Source organism: Pieris rapae, chromosome 6 (genome assembly GCF_905147795.1).
Source record: "Pieris rapae chromosome 6, ilPieRapa1.1, whole genome shotgun sequence".
In the NCBI taxonomy this organism is placed as follows: domain Eukaryota; kingdom Metazoa; phylum Arthropoda; class Insecta; order Lepidoptera; family Pieridae; genus Pieris; species Pieris rapae.
In genome coordinates, this window is record NC_059514.1 from 955871 (window position 1) to 973511 (window position 17641).

General features: G+C 32.1%; 1 protein-coding gene across 3 annotated transcripts in view; it reads left to right on the plus strand.

The window, feature by feature from the left end:
* The first annotated feature begins 367 nt into the window (after positions 1–367).
* Positions 368–17641, plus strand: part of LOC111000179 (synaptotagmin-10) — a 61831-nt gene continuing 44557 nt past the window's right edge. For all 3 annotated transcript variants that reach the window (XM_045628712.1, XM_045628710.1, XM_045628711.1), the window contains exon 1: positions 368–483. In XM_045628712.1, the coding sequence (XP_045484668.1) occupies positions 372–483 (112 nt within the window). In that variant the 5' untranslated portion in view covers positions 368–371. The remainder of the gene's footprint in view (positions 484–17641) is intronic.

Below are 17641 nucleotides of genomic sequence, written 5' to 3' on the forward strand. Positions count from 1 at the left end.
AGTCAAGCGAATTAAAGCAGATTCATTTTGCATGAAATTGCACGGACGAATTCCCAACTGTTTTCGCAGAACTTACAAAAGCACTAAGCGAAGTCAGAACACGTAAAATAACAGACGTAATAAAATCAACATTCACACAAAATTTCAAACTTGCATTTTATGTAGTTATTTAAAACGAAATCTAAGGTAGGGTTAACAGTTTAAAATTTTTAAGTAATTTCGTTACTCGTAAAGGAGCTTCCTATCGCCAAATGTATTTCTCAATTCAAACACGTGTACAAAGGGTTCCTTTTTCAAATTTCAAGGTCCAGCCCTCACCTGAGGCAACGGGCAAGGGGTGAGCGCCATTCGCTCCCCGACTGCCGGCCGGGATGGGCGTTCCGCGAGTTAGTAGCACCGCGTCAGCCGAGCTCGAGCTCGGTCGTGCAAGGCGGCCGCACCTGTTGATCCTCGACGATTCACGCGAAGCGCGCCTCACTGAAGGTTAGTGGCCTCCGACAGAGTTCAATTTGTGTGCGATTTATGGATCGCACATTTTAGATGATTTATGAGATTTTATACTCACTTTTCTATTTGAATTTTTTTAAGGCTTAAAACCGCTGTCACAAAGAATTTGGCATTGATACGATAACACAGACCAGTACGTCCAGTATTATTTGCAATTCTCGTTATTTGATAACTAGTTTATATTTATATTCTATAGGTTTTCTAATAAATTAAACTTATACTATATGGATTTTACAGCTAGTAAAAGAAGTTAATCAGATTACTAGAGAGTTTGGAATTGAAGTTACGTTTATTATATATTTAATGTTTTAATTCCAGTCCTTTTATAAAGAGATTTCCAGAGCTTTTGTTTTTTCGCCTACTTTCATAAATGTGTTTGGTTCTATTTAATTAATTTATAAATGTTTTCGTACAGAACAATTGAGTTTTTCTTAAGTGTTCCTATGATAATGAGATAAAATGGAATTTTAAAGTTTTTAAAATATGTAACTCAAAAGCATCACAGTCAGATTAAATTAAAACTTATTAAATTTTAATTATAATATGATTAAAAGCAATTTAATTGAGATTAATCATCCAGAATATTGTAACTTTGCTAATGGACCGGTCATTAATCTAAGCTTTGCGTTACATATTCAGTATAAGTTGGGATTAACTGAGCTTTTGAATGGTAAGTTTTGTTTATAATCGGATAGATTTTTTGTTTAAAAATATAGTACTATATTATTTATTTGTTTTTGGCCCTTTAATAATTAAAAACCTCTCATTCTTTTTACTGGTCGCCCTTTCCACTTTCCATATGGGAAAAACGTAATAAATTATCCATACTCACTTTTTTGTATAATTATTCTCGTGAAAATGTTTCTATGAATATATAATAATAAATGTGAACATTAATATAGTTTCTGAAATAGAAGCATTATATATATATATATATAAATACTGTGATAAAATGCGATAACTCGTCCGGAGGATGTGGAGTTCCTGTTTTATGAGACCTTGAAATCTGTATAGTTGTCATATTCTATAGTTTATGAATATTTTAAAGCACACACCTCAATGCAAAGATGTCTCTGCTTTAAGTTTTATATACTTTGACACAGATTCAAGCACGATTTATACTTGCGGTACGCTTACGGTGCCTACATTATTTAGCAGCTCATCATGTCTATAAATTTTATTTCTACGATAATAAATTCATCAGTTACGCGAGATAAATATTAAAATTTGATCAGGTAAAGCTCCATTAAGTTGAGAGGACTGTAATGATCCCCGTTGTGTTCATTTTCAAGGATTTTTAATAATACCATATAAGGGTTGACACCTGCCACTCAAAGGGTGCGAGTGTAGGAGTCAACCAAAAACTCGTTAGAAAAATTTTAATAGAAAATTTTGAAAGTAAAAAAAATTTAAGATACTTAGTGGTATTGGTTTATTATACGAATTATTGAAATACCTATAATATCGAAAAGTAAATTAAATATATTTATTTCCCACATAGTTATTCTATACACTTATAATTAAAACCTTCATGAGCAACGTCTACGTCAAATACAACATATTATTTTTAGGTCTCTAGATTTCTTAAGAGACGTGATAATTTTGAGTCGACTTTTGGGTCTGAGGCATGATTCTGACGATGTTTTTCTTCACTGCATCGTACAAAAACGGACGTAAGGACGGTGCCTTCACTACATAACTAGAAAACCTTATCAATTAAGGCTTTCTTAAAAACTTAATTTTCAACGGTTCAAAACATATTATATTCATAAACAATCTTAAGCAACACCTTCTAAACCTGTCCTTTTCTGAAACGGAATGTATTCTGTATTGTAGCAGTTTAGCTATAAAAGCTATAAATTGTAGGTTAGGGTAGAATTTACTACGTACCTAAAATCATTGATATATCTATTAAAAAACATGCCCACGACAGAATCAATTCTAGAGTGTGTCAGAATATTGTTGTATTTTTATGTTACTTATATAAAATGTGAAATAGCTGTCTGTAAAACACATTAATCAGATTATTAAAACCTGCAACAAAGCAGCTCTCAAGCTATTAATTATAAGGCTTAATGATATGGATGGAGGCTTGTGAAGATCATTTTTATATGGAAATAATTTTCTGAACGGTAAACGTTAATTAGCCGCTCATTATGCGTCTTTTTCAGTAATTATATTTAACAATTTAAAATCACCAAACCTTCATACAGAAGATGATATTACTAAAAATTACATTGATTCGATGAACGAGAACGCTACTTCTGAAGTATGCATTTAAAATTGCTGGTAAAACTCCGAGCGATCGATTTTACAATATTCTGCTCACACCAATAACGATGCTTACAAAATCTGGGAGCATCGTGACATTGTGCTGGAAACCGTCTCAATAGTTTTGCGGTTTGCGCAATTGGTGTTCGAGGTTCGATCGCGGTGAATAATGTAAGGAAGTAAGCAGACCCAGATTAAAATAAAATAGTGGTGAAAAAACCTATTAGGTCTGGGCACATTTATATAAATGTATTACTAAACCTGAGGCCCAGACCTAATAGGTGTTTTCACCTGTGTGTTTTGTCATTATTGCTTTATCTTTTTTTTATTACAAAATTATTACATAAATCAGACTCTCAGAAAAATTTATTTATACCTAGTGGCTTAAGGTAATTATAATTTATCTGTTTCGATTGTAAATAAATAAAAAACATCACCAAAACGAGAAGATTTTGCTTTTGGTATTCTAAGCTAGGTCTTGCGTTCGAATCCCGGCCGTGTATCAATGCAATTGTGTGCAAGTAATGGTACAGTTAGGAACACTATCATAATAAAAATCATATGAAACAATAGACAACAATTTTCTGTAGTAGTGACTATCTTCAATATTAGGCTTGTTGAATGGTGTCATTAGCACGCATCACGCACCAACTAATTCTAGTAAAAACTCTTTGAAGTTGACCCCATTAATACATATTATATATCCTATTAAATCAGTGACATTATCCTAGGTTATGAACAAGTATGCCAGCAGACTGTGTGGGCGTGACTGTCGGGTTGGGAATCCCTTTTCAATATTCTATTTGATTTCCTTTAGTACAAATTTATGCTTTACGGAATTCCTGTTATAATGTTTTGATATTAAAAAAAACGTTTATAAGTAATCATAACAATCAACTATACAGTATTTATAATTTTCTTAACCTACATAGTAATTAGACAAATAATTATAAAATATTAAAAAGAATATTAAAACAAATTTAAAAATTTTGTTTCCCGTGGCGATGTACCTTTATAGGTGTAGCATTTCTTCGCTTAGGTCCAGTACCCACCTTCGGAGTTCATCATCAGGTTCATATAGTCACATTTCTAGTATCGTCTCGCTGAGCTGATTACAACGAGCTCAATGACGGTATGTCTACTGCTAACCATCCTCGAGATCCAGTACCCACCTTCGGAGTCCATTATCAGGTTCATATAGTCACATTTCTAGTATCGTCTCGCTGAGCTGATTACAACGAGCTCAATGACGGTATGTTTACTGCTTGCCATCCTCGAGACTTTGTACCCACCTTCGGAGTCCATCATCAGGTTCATATAGTCACATTTTTAGTATCGTCTCGCTGAGCTGATTACAACGAGCTCAATGACGGTATGTCTACTGCTTGCCATCCTCGAGACCCAGTACCCACTTTCAGAGTCCATCGTCAGCTGATGATGATGACTCGGTTTCGGTATTTTAGCTATACTGACATTAAAAAGTTTTAACCTCAGAACGATTTAAACATGTAAAAAAAATCATGTATGTACTAGTTAAATAATTGGCAGCCACCATTTTTTCTAGCCCAAAATTTATTTATAAATTTTTATATTTAGCTAATAATTGGTTTCGTATTCACGTAGTTTTGTTAGACTATTAACTATTTTGTTAGACTAGATAGCGTTAGGAAATTATTGTTTGTAGTAGAGGTCAAATCCTCAAAGTCATCGGCGTATGTTAGAGTCTTAAATCTGTATTTAGCGTTTGTGCACAACTCCACGCCCAAAGACTCTCTACTCCAAATAGAATAAATTCGAAGTTGGAGGCAAGACTTTTAAATTTGAGCCGTCATTATTTTCCCTATGTTTTAATTCTTATATACTTAAACGAGCAATTCTTATGGAATCGAAATTGAAATCTTGAAATCGGGTCCAACGATTTTCATTAAATTTAGTAGATAGGGGGGTTTCAGGGACGATAAATCGTTCATCTATCTGGGAATGATGATATTTTTTTCTTTAAATAACCAGTTCATGTTTTTTATTATTCTGTTGGTAAGATCGAAAAATATTATTCATATTTCTTCATTTTATTAGTCTGTAATTCGTACTTTAATATAACTTCCAAAATCACAATAGAACGTTACGAACGTAAAAGTTAGAACTCGGTTATAATTATAATATTCAATTTGCTAAGTTAAATTCATATAATATCCCGTTTCAAGGAGAGGAAGCAATTGAGGTATGAATATTTGATATGTGAATCCATTGATAGACCTCGTAAATGTAGTGCGCAAACGCGTGACGTCATTCACTGATCTTGACCCGGAAGTGGGTCATGAGCGGATCCCGCGCAGCCTGCGACCTTGCTACGCCTCTACCGCGAGCTACGTCTGCTACGAATTACGTAGCGTTTTCTTGAATTCTTTGTTCCTTCGAATTTGCTTGATGAGAAAAGTAAAATTTTTTTAAAAAAATAATATTTTTTTATATAGAACTTTGAAGAGCAATTTTAGTTTAGTAATAATTTTCTGATTTCATTAGTATGTTATATGTTTATAGTTATATGCTCTATTAAGGGTTGATCGCACACAGAAAAAATCTTCTGTATCAAATATTAATTGATGAAATATGTAGGTAACCTGTATTGCGCACGCAGTTTCCGTGATTTCGCGATTGATATTGACCTAGAGATGGGTCAGGATCAAAACTAGATATAGCCTTACGTAGGAAGACGATCAATGAAAGTTCCGCACTTGATATTTTTAATACTGTCAAATGTATTTGTACTATACATTTTCTAGCATATAACGTGCCCATAAACTTGATATAACCATGACTATCATTTGAAATTTGATCAAGGTGAATGTAATAAAAAATTGAGTATGCCAAGGATGATGAAACAGACGCTCTTATAGCTAATAAGCAATCTCTTCCAGGCAACACTAGTAAGGAAAAAAACGAAAAAATAAATTAACAAAAATAAAATTTCATGTCTGTGTCATTAATCAATTACCAAGCTTAATATAAAGAAAAATAAACTAAAACTAAACGCTAATCTCTTTGATGAATCATTTATTGGTCACATGGAATGCTTGCATTTGACGTTTGTCATTTTATACAGTCGCGGAGGAATTTGTTTTACACTGATAATCTGCTTGTAACAATTTGTCATCAACTTTTCCATTCATTATTAAAAACATGCCAGCTTTTGATAGGAATAAAACAACCATTGGTGCTTCACATTTGTATACATATATATTTCCTGCTATTTTGCTTGTTTGGTAAGCAGGCTACAAGCCATGATTGAAACAAGTATGATCATGCCGGTTCAGTCCCGTAAACATTCTTTGTTTAAAAATAAGGCAATGGTATACAGCCGTGATTCGAACTCCAGGGTTGAAAGTTGCACGTCTTCATAAATCATGACTTTAGTTACAGATGTTGTGATGTTACAATAAATTAAATTTTCAATACAATTTGCCATTACATCTCAGGCAATACACATACATTACTAACGTATCTAATCCCGGGGACTAACGGAGTCAGATTAGATTGCTTACATATATTTGACATATATTGTATTTTGATTTGTTAATATTAAGTATTAGAAAGTTAATAATCAAACTATTGATCAATTTGTTTCTCCTTTAGTATTAGTTTCTTCTCAATAAAAATCGCAATGATAAATACAACAAATGAAATCTAAATTAATAATAATGAATTACTTGCAAGATATAAAAAACGACGCAGTCTTTAAAAACAATTTAAGAAGTATACTCAGAACTGCGTAGTTCGGAGAGTAAGAAATCAAGACCGAATCTTGGAAAAACGCTTCCGAACTAGTGTTATTATTCGTGAATTGACTGCACTAACTCTTTGTTCGTATCAGGATTTGTCTTATTATGGTCTGAATTTAATTTAAACAGACAGAAGTAAAATTATAAATCATCATGAACTTTTCCTCAACGACACTTCCACAACTGAGCGTTTTAACACTCATCATCACTTTGTGGAACCAGCGACCCACTGAAATATTTCTGAAACAATTCCACTTAGGGTCCTTCAAAAAAGACAAGGAAAAAGAGAGAGACAGAGAAAACAATTCTTAAAAGCCTTGCAACGCAGTTGTGAGCCTTCTGGCAATGTCCGTATTTGACAACGTTTGCCCAATGTTTGTAAAAAATATTTCTCTGTTGGATTTTTTTAGAAAATTTTAACTTTTGTTGTGTCTTTTATCTCTAAAAATCCTTCTACATTATTGTATTAAAATGAGTTAAACCATACTACAACAATACAATTGAGTTTCGACAACTTTCAATATTAGATTTTGACCTAATTTTAAGAGGAATTCCTAAATTGAGGCCAAGTCGAGCTTAATAATATCATTATTGCTAATTAACTGGCTCTTGTGTGCTAACTGCGTTATTCAAGACTTATTAGGTCACCCGTTAGAACATTATATTGTATCAGGTTTAAAATTTAAAATATATTTTAATGCCAAGATGACTTTGTAAACAGACTCGTAAACGTTTACAACGTAGAGATATTAACAATACGTTAATTGTTATTCTAACCTAAATCAGTCTTTAACTATAGAACTTGTCTATCTCGCAAGACAATAAATACAATATCAGTGAGGCAAAAGATACTTTAGTTTAAGTATTGAAATTGGCAAACAATTATATTAATTAATTTTAATACACAAAGCAACACTAACTAACTAACATTATAAGTGTACATTGTGACACCTACACAAGTAAATTATTGATTGAACATTCTTGTCATTCTTGTAAAGCAGATAACATTCATTAAATAACTTTAAAGTAGTACTGGACGTGCAGCCCTCATCCCTGAAGTCGTAAGTTGAATCGTCGGCCAATGTTTTATGTCAGCATTTAACACTTACGCGTTCGGGTAAACATTGTGAAACCGGCATGCCTTTGACCCAATAAATCATGTGTCAGGCACAGAAGACTGATCACCTGCCTATTAAAAACGATTTTGAAACAGATACATCTGAGAACCGGATCTGGTAAGTGATAAGTAAGGTGTAAGCTTCAATTCGTTTTTATTATTCATGATCATTTCTAATACGTATCTTATAGCGAAGAGGATTAGAAAACGATGGATCAGTTTATAATTACGAATTAATATTCATGAACTTCGCGTGCTTCTTGATAGATCACCCAAGTTATATGGAATAAAATGAAGCTAAAATTACGATGTATTTATATAGACAGCGTTAATTGTCACGTTTTTGTTATTATTATTTATTTATACTTTATTATCTTATTCAAAAACATAAAGATTATAGAAACAGATGCGCAAATATACCTGTCACATTACGGGGAATCATTTTGCTTTCCATACGATAAATATAAAAGTGATAATTTATAACAGTACTTATTTTTTGGATGGTCTTTGTTATGTTGAATATTACGAACAGACTTAATTAATGAATTTTGTAGAATATATTGTATTAAGTACTGTTTTATAAGATACAAAAACAGGGCAAGCATATGTTATAAGAACAAATTGAGTTACATATGAAAGTGGTAATATAATAAAGGTAAGAAAAAAGCAACCGACGTAGACTCAATAATCGACATCATGTCTGGCGTAGACCATGTGTCTAAGGAAAACAGAATTAATGTCGTAAAATAATAAACATGAAAAACTAAAATAAATATATATTGTTTGTAGGTTATGATCAAAATGTTATAACAGACATCTTGGAACAGGAGACGAATAATTTAGGTCAAAGCAAATTTATTGTTAAGATTAAACTGTCCAAACTGGTATATATTGTAAGACATTTCTAATGCTTCAAATTTTGCTTCCCATTTCGTATATATGCCTAGCAAGATTGAATTACTTGCAAAATCTTTTCCATTATCACGTGTATTACAATTACACTTTTTATTTTTTTGTTAACGTTACAACTTACTATAACCATAATTGTCTATTCTCTATTATTTATTATCTTTTGTCGATCCGAAGTAGTGGAGGCCTGTACAGGTGCTCTGCAGGCAAACTTTAGCAGGCATCAGTCTCACATAAACAATAACTATCCCTCAAAAGAAGAATGACAATTAACATACATTAATAAATAGTTGTAACTTATCATGTATGAAGTTTTGTGACAAATTAAATAAAGATTATTATTATTTTAATATCTACAATTAAATTCGTTACATCCACCCTGACTGGTGTCATTATCAACCTATAATAATATAATCAATCACCAAACAAACATTTGTGATATTTTGAAGGAATTTAGATTGTTTAATAATATATAATATGAAAGCACTTTACGTTTTTAAGTTCTAAAGTGGCCAATATAAAGCATTTTTTTAAACATAACAACACAATTTATTCATAATTAGGTACCACTAGATGTTAAAAGCATTATTAAACAGGATTTATGAAAGCGTACTATCCACCAGCTGGCTTCAGCACGAATATAATTTTGTCAAGGCCAGACGTAAAAGCCAATTCACACGATGCAAGTTGCTTGCCTGTTGCATACAATGATATTGAATTTTTTCGATTTTTGGCTAGAAGCTCCCTTTAGAGGTATCAATGCGATATTGCATACAACACTTCGATCGTACGAGATACGTTAATTACATACAGATATAATCATTGGTGTATAGCTGAGAAGCTATAATTTGTTTAGACAAAAATATTGAAACCGTTCCGTCCCTAAAACTCCAAACAGATTTATTTTGTCTCTTTTTGTTTTCCCTAACATGCATCGTTCCATCGCTCTTTGACACCTGTAGCTGTGTATACTGCGCTTTAGTAGGCGCCCAACGAAATACATAAATTATCATAAAAATACACGCGAAATTCGTTCATGGCAATGCTATGATTGATCAATCTTCTTCTTTTAAATATTGTTTGATGATTTGCTTTTTTAAAAGAGTACCGAGAGATTTTTACGCCGGCTTTTTCTCTCGGCCTACACCATCTGTCTTTGCCGATGAGTAGGGATGCCTACAAGTTCGATTTGATTGACGTAGAATAAGTGATACCTAGATGATCTTATGTTCCAAAATAAACGTATTTTATTATTATTATTTTTTTCCTTTATAGGCCTTACTTCCTTAACTTCCTTACTTACTTACTTGTCTGTGGCCGCCTCTTAAGTAGACAGTGATAAGAACATGTACTTTGCCAATCGTATTTATTGGCAATTTAGTACCATTCGTTGCGTGGGAACTAGAGCGAAGCAAGAGATGAGAGAGTATGGATGAGATGACATTACGAGTACCTTGTAGTGATCAATATTATCTCAGGCGTGGCTTCAGCGTGCGACTGTCATTCTTGAGGTCTTAGATTAAGTCCCCAGTTGTGCATCAATGTATTTTGTTTCTATGTGCGCATTTAATATTTGCTTGACCGGTGAAGGCAAACATCGCGAAGAAACTGGTTTGCTCTAATCTCAAAAAGTCGACGGCGTGTGTCAAGCATAGGAGGCTGATCACCTTACTTACCATACTTAGCCAGATTGTTCTCAATGCAACCTTACACAGCTTGCTGACTTCCAATCAACTGGAAGTATCCTTAAATAGTTTCACAGACAACAACAAAAAAATCATTACATGACATTAAGGTAAGACTTTATTTTACATAATATTCAAATAACAATATTTGTTTTCCTCCGAACAGCATCAATATAAACAAGAGTTTTTAACTCTTCATAAATATATTTTAAGAGTTATTAAAGAATTTTAATTAGACTTCCCTCATAAAACAACGCAAAGGTTCGATATATTTCATAATTAACGTCCCGCAAGTTTCCAATCAGTTTGGACTGCAGAACAAAAGAAAACAATTTGATTAACTCCTCGAACAAACATTACAGTACAAAAGTTGTATCAGGTCGAACGCGAACAAAACAAATGACGATTCATATTTCAGTAAAGGGCTTCGTTCTCGTGGCAGGTTAGATTTCCGATTAAGGCGCTAATTATAATTAGACTTTATAATTTCCACGGAACGATGGTATTATGATAAATTCACTGTTAAAGAAAGAACTCTATTATAGATATATACTAGCGGACCCGACAGACGTTGTCCTGTCTACACGTCTTTAATTTGAAAATTTCTCTTCTTCTTAACTTTTTTTAATAAGCTAAAACATTCTGGACCATTTTGATGAAAATTATTATTCAAATGTTATGACAATATCTAACGATCCAGCACATGGATGCATCTACAATAACACAATGATAACAAAACTTTTTTTTAATTTGATCGCAGCGCTAACTGTCTAAAATTAAAACACAGACTAAAATTAAAATTCGAATATTATTTAAAATTTGACACTGCGATGGTAGCGCCGTCTGTCGGATCCAATGTAAAACATTCCAAAATCAACAACTACTAATAAATTAAAAATTAATTAAAAAAACATTGTCCAGCGGACAAAATTGTGAATCTAAACCATTCCCAGATCCCCTTGAACACACACAAAAAAATTCGTCAAAATCGGTCCAGTCGTTTGAGAGAAGTTCAGTGACATACACACTCACAGAAGAATTATATATATAAAGATTTTTCGAGATAACATGAAAATACGAGTGGAGCATGATGTACAGACTCGAGTGGTAACGCAAGTTCGGCTCTGTACATCAGAGAAACTAACGTTTACGGCGAGAGATCGTTGAGGTTTTTGCTAATTAATGGACAACCCAGTCAGATATTAGATGGGCTAACACTCACCAACAATATGCAGTAAATTAAAATATGTACTACTTTTATATGCATTTCTCGCAGTCATGAACAAGACTGCATTGGTTACATTATTACAAACCACACCGCTTTTATTGTAACATATTATGATTCTATTATATTATTGTGTAAAATAAATAATAATAAAAAAAATGTTTATCGTATATTATTTCAGAAACTCCTGCGTCGACATAAAGTCGATGCATTAGTTTAGGTTTTATACCTAAGACCTTTTATACCTAGATACTGTACTGTTTAAGCGATCCCCTTAGGAAATTCAATGTATTATGTATAAATTGCATGCTCAATCAGGCATTAAGTAAATAATAATAATAATCTGTGACGACAATAAATACACTGCCAAAATTACATAATAAAAATTACAAATTCTAATAAATTATATAATAAGATTCAGTGATAAAATGTTTTGTAAACTGAATAAACCGGAAATTTAGTAAAATAAATATTCAGGAAGTGAGGCTTTGAAAAGATCAAATTATTTGATAGGAGAGAAAAATAATCAGCTTTTGTCTTTGGAAACACAATTCATTTTAAAACAAACAGTTCTTTTAAATTAAAAAGGTATTTTTCTCTAAGTGTCTTTACAAACACTGTGGAGACACCGAAAAAAATAATGTTCATAATTATTCAAATTAATATATTTAAAGTTTCTTAGATCTCAAATGAGATAGTCCCTGTAAAATGCCACACCGACCCCGGAGCCTCTGTAACGCGGCTTTATATTTGTCGAGGTGTTTTTAGTGGGTATTGTTCATCCAGTCTCTGAATAGCTGAGATTTTGGGTACCGATATTTCGAGCCCCACATACGCCTGAAACGGAAGTGGCGCAAATGCATTTCCACCTGGAATATAAAAAAGCTCTCAAGTACCTACATTTATATGTTTTTCTTTATCGTACAAACAATATCATCACATCAGATAAGCCTCCTTCCCACTCTCTATCTGTTATATTAACAAAATAAATGAATTCTATACATTCTATATGACTGCGACATATATAACGTATAGAATAATTGTAAATATCTAACATTGTTCTCACCTTTACATTCGCTGAATTATTTGGAAGCGATAGAAACCTTTGTGTAATGAAATGCATCAGAACATAGTCTCTCGTAGTAATATCACACGTATTTCCTAAAAGCTTTCTCTATATTTTGCTTTGAAACTTAGTATGCTATTCACATATTTCAATTGACTAAATTCGTGTTAAAATTTATTTTGTGGCTTCTATATCATTTTACTTTAGCGGAAACCTTGTATTACCTGTGACATCCTCGGCATTTATTATCATAAAAAAAAACACTCGGGGAATTCGGGGAAGCTTATTGCATAGCATCTTTTATCAGATTATGCAATTATAATTATTTATTTATACAGTATTTTTTTTTGCGCGATATTAATTTAATCTACCACTCTAATGACATCTTTAATGATACCTTAATTTTTAAAACATTCTTCTTGTTCTGAACAAATTGAGGCGATTCCTTTAAACAATAATTTAATTGCGATTATATTTTTATAACCGATAAATTTGTTTAATTTTATGCATTATGTGTTTGCCGTCCACACATATTAACTAAGGCACATTGACACATAACTTCTTTTCTTCGTTTTTTGTTGTGGTTTTGCTAGAAATAAATAAAACCTATTTCTTTCGGTTTGTTATTCTTACTTCTTAAATGAATGAACACATGAAGTCCAAAATCCTAATGACGTCATTGGAACAAAAAATACTTCAGAATTATTTTAAAACGTAACTGTATAATAACGACGCTTGCTAAGTGTAGGAAAACATTATTATTCCAACTTGAATGCTTAATTTGCATGCAAAGGGCCACCATAAGCGAGTATAAAAGATAAAATTCCTTCATATTTCTTTTAGTATTCAATTTTAAATGTGGAAAGAAAATGTGGACAACGAATATTATAAATGGTTTAGAACCTTCTATTCTTATTTGAATTATGAACGTCAAATGATTCTATTATGGTATGGTATATTCTAAGATAATATATATGGGGTATTTTAAATAAAAGGTATTACTTACTTACACATGAAATTGGCGTTTTGTATGGGAGGAACAAAAGGTAGATTGTTTTATAGAATATAGATATTTCATTAATCAAAGTATGTACCATTGTTATCTGTGCAGTCTGACGATCTTATAGGTAGTTAATTGATCCCTGTATAGTACAAAATACGGGACGGGAATCAATAAAATCTTTAAAGGCGTTTTCGACTGCCCTGTCAGATTTACATTTTTTTATCTTGCAAGAAGTTATTTATGGTAATCTGTTGGAGCAAGGTCTGGGTGGTGGTTACGGTGACTAACGACAAAGGAGTGTTGAATGTCAAAAGTGTCACAGCTGTAGAAAAAGTTATATTTTCTGTATTTATTTCCCCGGAGTTGATATCGATATAAAAGATGAAAGGGTTTTGCAGAATTCCGGCCATGTAAAAAAATTATAAGTTTTCAATCCGTTGAAAAAGTTTTATCTCTAAATAAAATGTGTATACGTTATGAACACTACTTAATTTCTACGTAAAAATAAATATCACAATAATGAAACTGAAACGAAAAAAACATAATTTTGAAAACCAAAAAGAGTGAACTCTTGTATTGCAAAAAATGATCCCAAAATAGGTTTAATGTTCTAACTATTACGAAGAAAAGGTTTGAAAACCGTTTTGTTATTTATAAAAACACACCAAACGAAACCCTTTTACAGATAGCAATTAGTTAGACAAATTGCAGCTTTTTACTCGCAACGCTTCGTTTTAAGTGTTGCTTTAAAACTCGATGAACAATTAAACCATTAAAAACCATTATTTATTTGAGGCAGCCATTTCCAATTGTTATAATAATTCTGCTTTCGAATGGATAAAGTATGAATTTTATATAAAACATTTTTTATTTTATTTTTGCTCTCTAACATCGTGGTACAAGGAGGACAATCAAATACTTATGAATATATGGATATATCCTATGCACATATATTCATAAGACACAGAACAAAAAAGATCCTTACATCTTCCTTACAATCAAGTGCCTCTCAATATCGGAGCACAGAACTCACGAGAGGATGACTTTGTATTGTAGAAAACGCTTTGGTCCAATAATCATCCCCGAATATACACTGTAAATACATAATGTAGGAAAAAAATTGTAATAGCCAATTTTTAATAGAGAAAGGATGTAACACATACAAAATTATTTATTAATAAAATATATATATATTATTTTCGAGGACCCGTTAAAAAGTGTGGGCTTCCAGTTTGTCTTGAGCATTTTTCTCCCAATCTTTTCCATCGACTTTCTTAAGCTCGTCAGTTCACTGTGCAAGAGGGCGACCGCTCTTTCTTTTTCTTGGTGGCCCTTTCTACTCTTTTACCATCTTTGGCCAATCTGTCATCGTTCTGGCGAGCGGTATGGTCTTTTTTGCAAAGCATCAATAACTTTTGTTTTGTTTCTTATTTCTGTAATCTTTCGTTAAATTTGCTAATATATGTAAAATTCCTTCCGTTTATATCAAAGTTGTACAGAAGTTATTAGAAGATTAACACAACTTCTCGCAATTAACCTACAGTGACCTTTAAGCCCTCATAAAGCGCTAATCCTAGTGTATATGAGCGTTGATTGCTCAAGTTTGTTTAAGATAATGTCAGATCCTGTATTTCTTTGTATGTCTGATACAAAACAGAGTTATTTAATGAGTGTTAAATTGCATTTAATATACATAACGTACCACTCATAATCGTGGTCAAACTTATTCTGTAGTATAACACAGATTATCTCTCTATAGGCGCTTGCAACCAGCATTCTCAATAATTCTAAGCACTATGATATTTTAAAACTGTATTAATTTAAAACTCTATTTTATATATAAATTTTTAAAATTTAATTTAGTATCATTATTAGACAGGCATCTAAAAGCACCATGTATATGTCTACTAGAATGTTACCGAGCTGATGATGATTACGCCTTGATTTATTAAAATCTACTATAAACTCGTAAATATAATTGATTTTTTGATCACCCCAAAACATGGCAGACCCGTGCTATATTTTGGACCAGCGTTATATATGAATAGTTTTTTCTAGTGATGTTAATAACTTATTAAGAAGTTATGTAATATTTGTAAAGTACCAATACTACTCAGGGTCCGTCAAGAGAAAGACGGACTGTAAGACTCCTGAAAAAAAAAAGAAAATTTAAACCCTCATGGCGATTTGTCCATGGGCAGCATGAGCCATCCCGTTTGTCCCGTTTAATAAAAAAAAAACACAAAAAAAACTTGGGTAGTTACGAGTTAGAAGTTATACTTCTTCGGCGTAAGATAAAATTTTTTTTCAAACATTTCATCTTTCACCTTCTTCTTCGTTTGTAGAAAAAACGACACAAACAATAGAAAACAATTTTCACATCATTTTTCTCGAACACGCCAAAAGAAGTATAGCTTCAAAAAAATAAATCTTTGCCTCTAGCTAACTTCAGGGTGTCGGTGTTTTTTGATGGTGGATAAACATTCCCTCTCATATTTTTATCCTAACGCGCCGAAAGAAGTATAACTTCGTATATACGTACGCCCGAATGTTGCCTTTGATATAAATTACATTTTCCTCATTTGAAACAATAAAGTATCGTTATTTCTGTTAAGACAGTCAACTTCTGAATCATGTCAAGGTTATTTTGACCTAATTTTCAGAAAACTTCACGTTTGTAGAAAATTTCGTGGGTCTCGGAAGACCTGTTGATTTTGTTTGCTCGTAATGGGTCAAGACTACGAGGTCACGGCCATATACCCGGATATGCGCGCGCATTCCCGGGTATGCTTAAGTCATTAAGTATATAAAATTTACACATTAATGACGTAAAGCTTCATTATACAGGTCACATAACAATGATATATTATTTTATATTAGACGGATATTGAACTGATATCCAACTTCAGATAGCCAAAATTGGCCAGATTAAATTAAGAATGTACCCAACATTATTTGTCTTAGCGATGGTGAGGTAGAATAAATTGGAAACCAGACTGGACTTACAGTTGGCATATTACGTACTGAATGTCTAGAAAGTAAGCCCCTGTGTGCAACCCAAGTGTACTTCAAGAACTGGGTTTCTTAGTACCTATAGGATATGTGCGACGGCGAAGGCCTAGGTTTTGTGCGATACCAAAGGCAAGAACTAGTCTGCTGCACAGATCCTAGTTATCCAGAACGTTACGCCTACTGAATGCTGTCTCCGACTTATTTGTATGTTCGCAGAGTGAATTCACAGTAGCGATATTGTGTATATTATGTGTTTATAATTATAATAATTCTTATATACGCACTTTATTATATTTTATTAAATGATCATTATATATTATCGTATTGGCATAGTCTGTAAGGATAATGTATGTATTTTTGTAATAAATAAATAAGAAACAAAGAAATAATAAATAATTATTATGAACTATTTTTAGATCTCTTCTTATCGTCGCATAGACCAATACACATTCCCATATTATTCTTATCAAAAGCTGGCTCAGAAAACTCTAAAATTACATTATAGCACAATTTCTTATAGATATTTATATAAATTACTAAAGATAAAACATAATAATGTTATTTTTCATCTCTTGAGTTATTTTTCTAATACTGAGAAATGTTCTCAAACGTTGAGGATTAATTCAATTTTTCCAAAGATTGTTTGTCTTCTACGTACGTTAATTCATATGTTACAAAAAAGAAATAAAAAGCTATTATTTTTCAATGAAATGGTTGATATTAAAAATATAAAAAGGTTTTCAAAGCTATATTTTATTCGTATAAAATAATTCAGTCCTATTGCACATTGAACTCGTTTATATCCCTTCATTATAGAGACAACCAATTTAAAAGACAGAGACGAAAGAGTACTTTTATTAAAAGAGTGAAATTAGGCTGATTTAGTTTTTATAAATATGGGGGTAGGAAAGTAAATTTCTCTAATAAGTTTTAGGAATGTTTTATTTAAAACCAGCTGTCCCCGCGAACTTCATACGGACGTAATAAATGATATTAAGACGGTCTCGACTTAGTACTTACTTTTTAGTAGCAACATTTGGAACATTTTAATATGCTATAGAGAATAA